General features: G+C 35.1%; 2 protein-coding genes across 6 annotated transcripts in view; both read right to left on the reverse strand.

The window, feature by feature from the left end:
- Positions 1 to 1859, reverse strand: part of IRAG2 (inositol 1,4,5-triphosphate receptor associated 2) — a 47150-nt gene extending 45291 nt beyond the window's left edge. For 2 of the 5 annotated variants that reach the window (XM_019737708.2, XM_019737690.2), the window contains exon 1: positions 1466 to 1859. The gene's annotated coding sequence lies outside the window, so the exon portion shown is untranslated. The remainder of the gene's footprint in view (positions 1 to 1465) is intronic. The other 3 variants (XM_074325913.1, XM_074325914.1, XM_019737698.2) reach the window with 2 other exon arrangements.
- Positions 1466 to 14112, reverse strand: LOC109450422 (uncharacterized). The gene is made up of 6 exons (XM_074324903.1): positions 14108 to 14112; positions 13568 to 13667; positions 11712 to 11846; positions 10859 to 10960; positions 9692 to 9843; positions 1466 to 2169 (listed from the first exon to the last, which is right to left on the reverse strand). The coding sequence occupies exons 1-6, from the start codon at positions 14110 to 14112 to the stop codon at positions 1986 to 1988; spliced, it is 678 nt and encodes a 225-aa protein (XP_074181004.1). The 3' UTR covers positions 1466 to 1985.
- Positions 14113 to 14156: the final 44 nt, after the last annotated feature.

The following is a 14156-nucleotide window of genomic DNA, read 5'->3' on the forward strand; positions in this document are numbered from 1 at the left end:
GCATTCAACCCAGAGCAGCTGGGTTGAATACATTAATTCTTTTAATTACATTTGGAAGAATTATCCCCTGAAGATAACCTGGGGAGACAATAGCACGTTCATAATATCAAGAATGTACATTTTGGGATAAGTTATAAAAGTTAACTCTTCAAAGACGGTACTATAATGAAATCATGGGGGGTTGGGAGAGGAGACAAATTGTTAGTTTTATAAAATTATGGGGATATATTATTTATCAAAAGATACATATAAATGACCAGAAGACACAGTATCTAGGCACAGTGTCTAAAGCAAACACATCATAAACCAAATTTTGTCATTATTCTTGTCTAAACATGAATACTTCTAATCATAAGGGAACTTTCTCTAAGGCCCTCTGAACAATAATAAAATAACATAGATTATGTAACTTAAAGCATACCTTATATTGTGTGACAGAGTGAAGGAAAGTAAACTGATACTTAGATTTATTGAAAGCTAGCATGTTCTACAAGGCTTAAAAATAATAATGAAATGCTGAATAACCACTACTGGTTTAGAACTAGCCAGTTCCTTTAAACTCTTAAACAGCTTTCTCAGATAACAGTAGAAAGAGTACAGTAAATCCAAAACAAACACATGTCTGATAAGTTCCATCTCTAGCTTACCTTAAGCTTATATTTAGCTTGTTTATTACCCAAACCAATAGCTTTCTATGAAAACAACATTTATACAGCTAGAGCAAGAAGTTGGCTGAACAAAAGCAGTTGTCTGATAAATGGTCAAATAAATAAGCTTTTTTTAAGAAAAATTAACAAAACTATGTTTCTAAAATAAAATAAGCTTATGAATAATCTGATATCTGTAATTTGACAATTGTCTTCTCACCTTAATGCTTAGTAAACATTTATCCACTTTTAGGTAATACAGGAAAACAAAAATATATTCAAATTTTTAAAGCAAAAAATATATATGTAAAGAACACATTAACATTTAAAAAGAATTTTCACACATATTTAATATGTTGATACACATTAAATTCATAAGTATTTTACCCAACCTTAAAATTAGTACTTAAAATAAAATAGAGAGGCAGGGCCTTTTCTACCATATGATGGATACAACTACCTAATAAAATCAGGGTAGACTATGTAAACAACTGACAGGTTCAAATATCCCACGCAAACAAGATATTTTTCCTTGTTTACTTTTACAAATATTGAGAAGTTCTTTTTAATTTTTAAAGAAATAACAGTCAGACAAATCAGCTTGTAATGAACAACCAAAAAGAAAGCTAATGGTTAAATTCATCTACCTAGCCACTAGGCAAACCTCTCTGAAAGCCCACAATACTGCTTTCTGGAACCTTTTCATTGTCATAAATGCAGTAATAATACAGCAGCTGTAATCTATAAAAATGGCTGGAGTCCTTTTGCCCCACCTCAGAGTAGACTAAAATGGGACATAACAAATATTTGCTACTCACTTTTCAGTTTTCTTGTCTTCTGCTCCAGTGTCTGGCAAGTGTTCACTAACTCAGTATTTATAGTCTGCAGACTCGGTTGTTCCAAAATTGCTTCCTCTAATTTATACAGCAAAGACTTAGCTTTTTCACTGGCAGAGTGGGCTGTGCCATCTTGATCCTCAACCTAAAGACATACAGTTACTGCTGTATTTTAGTATTGTGGCCGGGAAAGAAAGCAATTGAGCGCTCACTTTTATGCACAGGAAACTGAAAATGTGCTTTTCTTCTCAGGGAAGTGATAAGCCTCTGCTGAACTTCTGCAATTTTCTGTTTGCATGGGCTTTGTATGCCTGAGCTATTTCTACAGCCGTAAGAGTCCTGATATGTCAAGTTGCCTCCTTCTGCAAAGTTGCCTCTTTCATCAGCAGGCTGTTGACACCGCCTCTTTTACAACCTCCCCCTTTACTTCCTCCGCTTACTGCTGGTCTCTAGGGACTGAACTTCACAGTTCCTCTTTGGTTGTTTTGTTCCTTCTCCATTTTTACTTCATGGTTTTAAGGACATCTGAGGAGACTTCCCCTGAATATAACATAGTCAAAAGCGGCCCTACCTGCTTCCCTGCAGCCTCCAGCTGTTGGCTGGCTTCTTGGACCTTCTTCCCGAGGATGACTTCCTGGTTGACAGCATCCTCTTGCAGTTGTTTAATGGCTTCTAGTTGTTTCTGCCTGGAGTTTTAAAAAAAAAGTCCAAACCACAAGCTGTCAATGACATTTCAACTAAGAGTCACCCCTGGGAAGTTGTGACATATACAAACTTCATACACTTCCTCAGAGATCAGAGGAAAAAGTGAAAGTGTTTACATACATATAAATGCTTCACAAATATAGAATTTTAATTAAAGTAATCATATTGATCACATAGCCTGACACCCTCACTTTACAGATAAACACATTTAGTTTCCTATTTTATACTGGAATATTCACTTCCCCATAAGCTACATTCACAGTACTTTGCATTTGTTGCTGATCTTTTAGAGAATGGTGCTACAATGAGGTCACTGTGACAGGTGCAATATTTACACATCACAGCTAGTGTTTACAGAAAAAAAAAAAGTGAGAGAGGAAAAAAGCAAGGAAAGAAAAGAAATAAGAGCTTCACTTCATGACCTTAGCTTTTCTCCTTAAGAGTTGTCAATCATGGTATAAATAGGTGACATGAGTACAGGAAGAGCTGCTCCCAAGCATAGATGAAAGCTAACTGTTAGTATTTCCACTGCAGTCTTCTCTTTTCTGAAGACTTTTGCCTCCCTTTCTGCCTCACCCCAAATCTCTTAGTGTTGTTATGTTACCTGTCTTATGGATCTGACCTTAGTCCCCCAAATATATAAAAATGCATCCACTTCCTGACAGTCAATGAGATTATTGAAACTATGCTGCTATGTAACAACGTATCAATGACTATCTCAAAACAACGTGACCTGAAAAAGGACCTTAGCTCAAAGGGATGATAAACTTTGGGGGTTTCAAAGCAGTGAGGAAGACATTATCCAGTTTAGGCCTCTTGTGTGCCTCCCAAATGTTAATACATAGACTCTCGTAGTCCACTGTTGTAAACCCAGCCCTGATTACAAAAATGACCACATGAGAGACCAGAAGGGTCTCATAGAATGCTTTACCACTATGGTAAAGCAGTACACAAAACCCTAAACAAAAATAAAAACTACCTAAACACACATTCTACTGAGCATTGTTCAATAGCTTATTGTCAGATTTTTTTTTAAATTGTGGTAAGAACATTTAACATGAGTTCTACCCTCTGAACACACTCTTTTAAGTGCACAATACAGCGTTGTTAACTCTCGGGATAATATTATACAGCAGATCTCTAGAACTTATTCATCTTGTATAACTGAAACTTATACCTGTTGAATTGTGAATCCCCATTTCTTCCTCCGCTAGCTCCTGGAAACCACCACTCTACTCTCTGCTTCTATGAGTTTGATAATTTTTCACACCTCATTTAAGTGGAATTACCAGCATTTGTCTTTCTGCAACTATTTTATTTTACTTAGCACAATGTCCTCAAGATTCATCCATTTTATCACATGTGAAAGGATCTCCATTTTTAAGGCTGAATAATATTTCATTGTATGCGTAGACCACATTTTATTTATTCATTCAACCATTGATGGGCATTGAGGTTGCTTCCACATCTTGGCTGTTCTGAATAATGCTGTGATGAGCATGGATGTGAAAATACTTGGAATTCTTTTGGATACATACTCAAATGTGGGTTTGCTCATATGGTAGTTCTATTTTTAATTTTTTTAGGCACCTCCACACTGTTTTCCATAGCATTTGCAATATTTTACATTCCTACCAACAGTATACAGGGTTTCAATTGCTCTACAGTCTTGCCAACACTTGGTATCTTTTGGGTGTCTTTTGTTTGTTTGTTTGTTTGTTTGTTTTTAATAACACTCTTCCAGGAGTGATTTATTCATCATTGTGAATGACTCATTGCGGTTTTTATTTGCATTTCTCTCATGATTAGTGATGTTGAGCATCTTTTCATGTATCTGTTGGCTATCTGTATGTCCTCTTTGGAGAAATGTCTATTCAGGTTCTCTGCCTATTTTTAAACTGAATTATTTGGTTTTGTTTGATTGTTATTGAGTTATAGAAGGTCCTCATATATTCTCAATAGTAACCCTTATCAGATATACAGTTTGGAAATATTTTCTCCCATTCCACAGGTTACCTTCTCACTCTATTAATTCCTTGCTGTACCAAAGATTTTTAGTCTGATATAGAGCCACTTGTCTATTTTTTTATTTTGTTGCCTGTGCTTTTGGTGTCATAGCCAAGAAATCATTGCCAAGACCAATGTCAAGCTTTTCCTCCAAGTTTCCTTCTAGAAATTTTCCAATTTTAGGCCGTATGTTTACATCTTCATTCCATTTTGAGTTGACTTTTGCATGTGATATTTGATAAGAATTCAACTTCATTCTTTTGCAGGTGTATATCCTGTTTCCCCAACATCATTTGTTGAAGAGACTATCATTTTCCGTTGTGTAGCCTTGGCACCCTAGTCAGAGATCAGTTGAACACACACATATATGTACATATATGTGTATTGGAGCATCCTATATATACATATATACATATACATATATACGTATATATATACATTTATACATATGAAAAACATATACATATATATGTACACATATACATATGAAAAACATATATATGTACATATATGTAATATATATATATTTCTGAGAGCTCTAGTCTATTCTATTGGTCTGTCTTTAGGCTAGTACCATACTGTTTTGATTACTATAGCTTTATGATACATTTTGAAATTAGGAACTGTGATACCTTGAGCTTTGTTCTTCCTCAAGACTGTTTTGGCTACTTGTGTTTTTTTTGTGGTTCCATATGGACATTTGGATTTTTTTTTTTTTATTACTATAAAAATGCCGTTAGGATTTTGATAGGGATTGCCTTGGATCTGTAGGTTGCTTTAGATCATAAGATGAACATAAGATGTCTTTCCATTTATTTGAATCTTCTTTAATTTCTTTCAGCAATGTTTTATAGTTTTCAGTATACAAGTCTTTATCTACTTAGTTTATTCCTAAGTATTTTATTATTTTGGATGCTCTTTTGAATAGGATTTTTTTTCAGTTTCCTTTTCAGATAGTTCATTGTTAGTGTATAGAAATGTAACTGATTTTCATACGTTGATTTTGTATGATGCAATTTTGCTGAATTTATTAGTTTTAACAGCTTTTTGTGGATTCTTTAGGCTTTTCTCTAAGTAAAATCATGTCATCTGCAAACAGAGATGACTTTACTTCTTCCTTTCCAATGTGGATGCCTTTTATTTCCTTTTTCTTGACCAATTGCTCTAGCTAGGACTTCCAGTACCATGTTGCATAGAAGTGGTGAGAGTGGGCTTACTTGCTTTGTTTCTAATCATAGAGGAAAAACTTTCAGCCTTTCACCATTTAGTATAATGTTAGCTGTGGGCTTTTCATATATGGCTTTTATTATATTGAGGTAGTTTCTTTCTTATGTCTAGTTTTTTTAAAAAATATTTTTATCATAAAAGGGGGTTGAATCTTGTTAAATGCATTTCTATATCAAATTAAATGATCTTTTGATCTTTATCCTTCATTCTGTTAATATGGTGTATCATATTAATTGATTTGTGTATGCAGAATCATCCTTGCATTCAACGGACAAGTCTCACGTGGTCATGGTGTATAATTTTTATAATGTACTGTTGAATTTGGTTTACTAGTATTTTGTTGAGGTTTTTTGCATCTATATTCATCAAGAATTTTGGTATGTAGGGTTTTGGGGTTTCTTTTGGTTTTGTTTTTTGTAGTGTCTTTGGTTTTGGTGTCTGGATAATGCTGCCCTCAGAAAACAAATTGGTAAGAGGTTGCCTCCTCTTCAATTTTTTGAAAGAGCTTCAAAAGAATTTGCACTAATCTTCTTTAAATATTCAGTAGAATTCACCAGTGAAGACATCTGGTCCTGGTTTTTCTTTGTTGGGAGGTTTTTGAATACTGCTTCAACCTCCTTACTAGTTATGGTCTGTTCAGATTCTGTTTCTTCCTGATTCAGTCTTAGTAGGTTGTATGTTTCTAGGAATTTATCCATTTCTTCAAGGTTATCCAATTTGTTACTGTATACTTGTTTATAGTAATATTTTATGATCCGTCCTCTTCAACCCCTCATGGCATCAATTGTAATTTCTCTTCTTCCATTTCAGATTTTGAGTTTTCTCTTAGTCTAACTAAAGCTTTGTCACTTTTGTTTATCTTTTCAAAAAAAAAATTCTTAGCTTCATTTCACTAATTTTTTTTTTTTAATTGTCTTTCTATTCTCTATCTTGTTTATTTCTGCTCTAATCTTTATTATGTCCTTCCTTGTGCTAATTTTGAACTTAGTTTGTTCTTCTTTTTCTAGTTCCTTGAGAAATAATCTAGGCATTCAAGAGTGTCTATTATCTTCTAAAGGAAAGCAACAGGACTATAAGGATCAATAGATATTCATACTCAATAATATTAAACTTTTAATCACTTACATGTGTTTGTATCTATACGACAATAAGTTTTATGTACTTTAGGAATCATAACAGTCTTGGAAATAGCTATTTAAAAATTAGATAGACCCCCCAAAAAATCAGATAGACCACCCCAAAAATCAGATAGACCCAGCTATTAAAAATATTTAACAAATGTTAAAGCATTGAAGATTTTTCTTTCAGAAAGATCTTTATTATCATGTTAAGAGGTAAGTATTAGCTTTTGGTGTGTATTTTTAAGTTCAACATCTCTCCTTGCTAACATGTCCTAATGCTAACTCTTGATTTCTAATCCTGCTAAGTCCAAGTCTCCCCCAGACTTTGACTCTAAATAACTCCCCAGTTACCTAGTTTTCAGACCAAAGACCTCTAAGTCAAGGATGACTCTTCTCTTTCTTGCATTGCCACAACTAATTCATTAGCATATCTGATATGATCCATCCTCGAAATATAGTCTGAATGTAACCATTTCTTACTACCTTTACAACTATCACTGTAGCTCATGTTACACCCATCACCTGGACTAGTGCGATTAGCTCTTAACTTAGTGGTTTTATGACCATGACCCAGTAAATATTTTATATTTCAACCAAGTACACACACACACACACACACGCGCAGCTGAAACAAAAATGCATGAAATAATATTTACTCTTACTATATGCAATATGCTCTGATAGTTTACATTTATTTTTTTAAAATTGGTCATAATCTAGTAAGTTGATTTCAAGAACTGTAATTGGTGGTCTCTTATTGAAAAAACTCTTCTCATTAATCTCACTGCTTTAAATCTTACCATCTATAGACAAATTTCTACCCAGCATCCAGAATGATCTTTAAAAATACATGTTATATTTCTTCTCTGCTTATAATCCTATGATGGCTTCCCATCCCCTCAGAATAAAACTCCAATTCCTAAACATGAATTGCAAGGTTGTGGACCTGACCCCGGCCTATCTCTCTGGCCTCGTCTCCTACCACTGTCCAGCACTCACTTCACCCCAGCCATGCTGGCCTCTGGCTGCTGCTCACACATACCAAGCTCATTACAACTGCAAGGCCTTCTCAGTAGTTATTTCCTCTGCCTAGCACACAACCCAGATCATCACATAGCTCCCTATCTCACTTCACTCAGCTATCCTCTCAATTAATCACTCCTCAGATAGGCCTTTCCTGGCCATTCTAAAGTTAGGTCCTCCCGCCCCTTGTCATTCTAGGCTTTCTTATCCCTGCTTTAATTTTCTTCGAATCATTCACCACTCTCTGGCATTATACCATTTAATTATATGTTTTATGTTCATTATCTATGTCCCTCAATAGATGTTAGTTTCACAGAGGCAGATATTTGTCATATTTCCTATAATTCTCCAGCAACTGGGGGGGGAAGCCTGGCAAAGAGCTGGCACTTGGATGCTGTATGAATGATGACATGCTTTTTCGCATAGAGCCCTCCAGAGCAGTTTTTTTTTTTTTTTTCACTGTCTCTTCAGTCTTTAGCATTGGAGCCTATTTATCTTGCACCAGAAAGGAAGCCTTCTTCTAAGTAAACGGCCCCTGAAAGTTACCTTTAATAAACACTTCCTACCTCATCTAAACATAGGATATTTAGTGGACTCATTCCCACAAGAGTCAACTCATTTCCTTATGCATAGGTAAGACCCGCAGCCAAATCATTCGGTGTGTAGCTCTATATGGTTTTGTCTGTCTTAAATTATGTCTCGAAAGCAGGAACTAATGCATCCTTACACTGACAAGTAGTATGTTGCCCATTGCTAGGTTTCCAGAATATTTTTAATGACTATTATGTCAGATTTTAACAAGTAGATAGTGGGGGGTTATTAGTTGTAGGAACTTAAGTTTTGAAGACAAACATATCTAGGTCTGATCCCAGTTGTTACAAAATCCTACCTGGGTAAACTTGGGAAGTTACTGAACCTCTCTGAATCTAAACGCATGTCAAATTCTGAGCACTACAGCCAACACAGTAAGTTCTCAACAAATTGCACCTACTATTAAACTGGGCTTCTGTGTGTCTAGTATGATAAATACAGAAGATTCATGTACTCAGCGATGACTATGGTGTAGGCCTCCCTCCAAATAGTTCTTTGTTGCTAACTAGAAGAATTTCAATGCTCTCTTTTGTGGAGATGGTATCTATGTAAGGAAGCTGCTGCATATCCACTTAACCCACACCTTTACCACTAAGGGGAAGTCTGGGATGCCTGCTTCTTAGGGAAAGCAGAAGATCATTTTTTTTTGAGAATTCCCTCTGGTATTAACCTCTCTCTGGTATCTAGTTTCCTTATTTGCAGGGAGTAAAATAAATTTTCTTCTGGCTATTTTCTTTGAGCAAACTTAGTCTCTACATTTTTTTTTACTTGATTAAAATTCAATATATACCCATGTTCATTCAAAAAGCACTTCTTAAGGGAATGCTTAGTTTGGTAGTAGCAGCTATATAAATCAAGCTCAACAAAAGACATAATCACTGTCCTTGTTTAGTATGTGGTTTACAAAGTGTACAAATTTCAAGAATTTCCCCATAATCATAATTAAGGTGAGCGGGAAGGTAAGATGATAAATCATTTTACATTTAGATTCCTTTATTCCCTATGACTTTTTTTACTTGAAATTTAATTAACCAGTGCCCACTGCAATGCATTATATACTGAGGTGGAACATGAAGCCTGATGGGATAGGAGTCAACAGACCCAGCATCAAGTTCTTCCATTAATCAATCTGTGGATTTTCCATTAATAACTCTCAGGTCTTGATCAATGCACTTTGCAACCTTATGTCTCTATCCTGTGTAAAATTATGAGGTTTTACTAGATGATCTCTAAGACCCATCTCGTTAAAAGAATTCTATATTCTGTAATTCCAAATTTCCTCTCTAGAGAAAATAACTCATTACACTGGTTCCCACAGATTTTAAAGTTCACTATTTACAATATTGAGTATATAAGTCAATTTCACTCTACTCAGATTTCACAGTTCAAAATTGTCAGACAAATTGTCTTCACTGAAAAGTGTCATCTGAAATCAATGTATATAACTTGAAAAAAGTAAATCAAACGCTGTGGCACAATCACAAATGTGTCATGTTTATAAAGCATGGGTTTCTTATATATAAATGGTCATTACCTGGAAAGGTATTCATTTCTGAAGTAAAAATATTCCAGCCTGAATCTCTTCAAAATCTCTATCAATTTATCAAAAGATTCTGTATGGTTTCCCAAGCTGTTCAGCATTAATATACAAAGATTTAGCTTCTCTTTCATGATATACTTGAAATCCTACAAGGAAATTTCAGTGTTAAATTCCAAAACAAGCTCCACTATTCCAGTGTTAAGTACAAACATATGACAGAGGCAATATAAAATGCTGTGGCCATTTCCCTCTCAATAGTATTCATTGTTATTGGACCCTAAAATTCTAATTGAATAGATACTAATTCTCAATTACCCAAAGACTAAATTACCTGAATTTAACAAATATATATTGGGTATCTATTATGTGCTTAAAATGAGTTTTGTTTTCTTTTTCTTAAGATAGTGGGTCCTTTACTATTTCACCAATCATCACAATTGCTTTAGAATAGGATGGGACAAGGAAATGCAAAAAAAATCAGTAGTTGTTGATTAGTATATTCAAAAGGAATTTCTGAAAAAGGTTAGTTTGGCAAAGAGGTTGAAATTAATATTCCACAGTTTTCAGAGTTTATTTCTTGCTTTAGCTTAACTTAGGGGGCTGATAAATATTAGGAAGTCATCTGGCAGTCAAGAAGTAGAGATAATAAATGATGGATAAATTAAAGAGATTTATTTTTATATACTTCCTTTCTAACAAAACTGGTAATAGCTACCTAAGAAGTTCTTATTTTCCCAATGTTCTGCTAATTTCTGGGATAAGGAATCTGTTAGAGTATCAGGAATAAGAGTCTTTTGTATTATAGTTATTCTACTAAAATTAGAGAATTTAAATAGGTCAAGGAAAAATCCAAGCTTAGACTAGTCGGATCTCACAAGGATTCAAATAAAATATATTTTTTCCTTAAATGATTTTATTTATTTGTTTCTCCAGCACATATCACATATCCTCACACTCACTCACTCTTATTTTCTTTCCTCACCCTCACACTCACACACACTTATCCTAACACTTACTTTCACCCACATATGCACATTCATACACAACCCCAGTTAGGGAAAGCAGAAGACCACAATAACATCTTAGACATAGTACTATATATAATAAGCATTACCCGGGTTTCAAAAATCGAAGGGAAATCACAAAATACAGAATACTTACAGTAAGCTTGTTCTCCCACATTTCTTTCACAGTAATTTCTGGATTAGTTACCCACTGTAGAGAGCTATCGATGAGGGTTTCAACTTTGGGAACTTCTTCATGCTGAAAAAGATTTCCACATCATTTACTAGGAATGCAGGTGAAAGACATATGCTACAATTTAAGAAGTAATTTATTCCAAAGTTCTACTTCATAGGCAATTCAGGAAGACACCAGAGAGTTCCTTCTCAATCTAATGTCACCCGGTGACTTTCCTTTATCCCAGGACATTACATGTGGTGAGGCTAACTCTCGTCAGGTGCTCTATACATGCTGAATATACACATAGAATCATTTTCCAGAACAAAACTTACCCATTTTCATTCCCCTTTCAAATAGAAGAAAACAAGCCTGTTCGAGGATTTTTTCATTTATCAAACCAAATACTACCTACTATACATGCTAGTCACTGTGAAAGGGACTAGAAATACTAACATGAAGATGTTTTCTGCTTTCTCGGACCATCTAGAGTTTCCAGTCAAAAATAAAAATGAAAAAAGAGGTACTAGCCATTAGCTAGAAAGAAACTATTCAAGAGGTACCACATTTCCAGCCCTTCAATAGTAAAGATGAACCTATCGGAAAACTAAGCTCAAGTAATCCATATCTAACGGTCAACCTTATAGTCCTAATTGACCCAGAACTAGAAAATCAACCTCAGGAAGGTTTGAGAAAAACCTCTTTTCATAGTAGAATTAATTTGAGTCTTAACAACACACCAATATGCTTGTGCTCAGCAAACAGACAGTAGGTCACTTATCTGCAGGTGTTCCTAGCCAGTGAAACGCCACAATAGGTGTGTGTTATACAATACCAGCTTCTGAAGCATAGCTGTGAATTGCAGTCCCTTTTGTTCAAGTTCTCTGAGGAATATTAGCATTTCTTGGTCGATCATCATGTCCACAGATGACAAGCTGATTGAACTGCACTGCCACTCAGTTTCATCGTTCTGAAACAATTACCAACATGTCCACAACTCTGTCATTCTAACAAAACACATTCATTATTTTTATTTTATGAAAATGATGCCTACAGATCATTGTAATTGTCCTCATCAAATAGTTGTAAATAGTCTTATGGAATCCCCCTCCATCCCCCCAAAAACTGTTTACATTTTCTCTCTAGGATGGCTTCAACTTAACTGATTCATTCTCAAGAAAAATTTATTTATCCTATAGATAACATTTACATGTGGGTGATACAAACTTCTATGGCTCTCATTTTATGAAACTAAGGAAAGATTAAGAAATTCACAGAAATAAAATAAACGATGGGGAGTGGGGTGTTCAATAAATCCCATTGAAGATAGACTGGGTTCTTTTGTCTCTCATTCATAGAAGATACTGTTGGATAATGTTTCACAAAGCATATTTCTTATAATTCTCTCAAAGTCTCTCTCTCCTGTTATATTTGAGGTGTATGACAACAACACATTAACTTTCTTTTTGCTGTCTGTTGGGAAAAGGTCAGAAGGCTCTTATTTCCAGATTCCAATTAGAAGGCAAACTTCTTCATCAGTGGAGTAAACCTCAGAGCCAGAACTTTGTCAGCTGTTTAACTCCCATTTAGAACTATAGAACTTTACAGACTGGCATCTTGACATCATCGTTATCTCTGAGGACTGTGGATAAAAACACACTGCCATGGCAGATTTGCCACCACTTCGTTCAGTCTGGCAGTTTGGCTTGGTGTCAAAACACAGTCAAATGATGAGTATGAAACAGAATGTCAGGAAAGCACAGTGCTCAGCAGAATGGCCAAGGCTGCCTGAGACGGTGTCAGATGAAGACAGCATATGCTGCTCCTGCATCCTTGGCAGGAGAAATTCAAACAGCATTTGCCCCAAAGACATTCTTCCTCTCCTTTCAAGGTCATATCACAGCTGTCAACAGGAAGACATTCTGACCTATCCATTGTCCATAGATATGGAGAGACCATTAAAGTGGTGAAAAGAAAGGAATTTTCTAATAAAGCATTCCTAATATAACAAGCATAAAACTGGAAAGTATACAGGAGTGAAAATATAGTATTAGGTGTTCCAACATTTCATCTCCAAGGAGGCCTCTGATTGTTTCCTCTCCTGTTATAAAGAATTGGGTCTACCTAACACACTGAGACTTTTTAAAGGAATAATGCATTTTGCCATTTTAAAATTAAACAAAAAACATATAAAAATGCTCATTTCTGTCCAGAATGTAATAACCATTGTCATTCAATTGGATTGGTACAATTACCTCCTAAAGCAAAGAAATTTCATGTTGTTTCTGAGTATCTTTATTTTTGTTAGATACATTTCCTTTGGGGGATTGGGGAAATACTGAAAAAATAGTTCATGGATCTCTACTGCTATCTTTAGGATCCCAGGCTCGGGAACATGCAGGTAGTCTGTCCTGAAAAGTATCAAGAATATAACGATTTCTAAAGTCCAGATTCACTCAACACACATTTCCTCAGCCCCATGCTTGACCCTCACTATAGTTTGCAGCCATAACTGGAAAAGGTCTGTTCTTCCAGGCTCAGAAACATTAGACTTAGATTCTAAAAACAATCAACAGATTCTCTCAAAATGTCATGAGTACTTTTCAGCAAGCTATGGACTTTCACTTAATAGTAAATTATCGCACATAGTGATTATTTTTTAAAGCTTTGCATTTGATGATAATTACCTACCTCAGCAGACTGAGCAAGAATGAGTTCACAATGTAAAGATTTTTCTCCTTCAGAGATGATACTCTTATGCTCTCCACTAACATTCAACTGGATCCCATTCCTTGAAAAAATAACAGTAGTCCCGTCTGATTAGATGTGCCTCCAACATTGTTTTAAGTCACCAGAATAAGGTTTATCACCACACAATCAGTAAGCACTCATGAATGCCCAGGATTGTAGTAGGTACTTCGGAATACGGAGAGAAATAAGAGATATCTCTGGAACTGCACAGATTAGTGTCTCTAGGTGGTGGCAAAAACGTAGGCCATACTAAAAAAAAAATAAATAAATAAAAATAAAAATGGAGCCAATAGTTAAAAATAGAAATTTCACTAAAAGCCCATATATTTTGGGGTTTTCTTTAAAAATCAGAAGATGTGGCCACATTGGGTCCATATATTCTCGATGCAGCAATTAGCTGGAGTTAAGCAGAATCTCCTTTCATTGGGGTAACACAATTTTCTCACTTGCCACTCTCATAATGTAAGTATGTGCACTTACCTCATTGACTTTATTCATTTTTCTTATCTGAGAAGATCCTGTAGACTCC

Source organism: Rhinolophus sinicus, linkage group LG02, assembly GCF_036562045.2.
Source record: "Rhinolophus sinicus isolate RSC01 linkage group LG02, ASM3656204v1, whole genome shotgun sequence".
Lineage (NCBI taxonomy): Eukaryota > Metazoa > Chordata > Mammalia > Chiroptera > Rhinolophidae > Rhinolophus > Rhinolophus sinicus.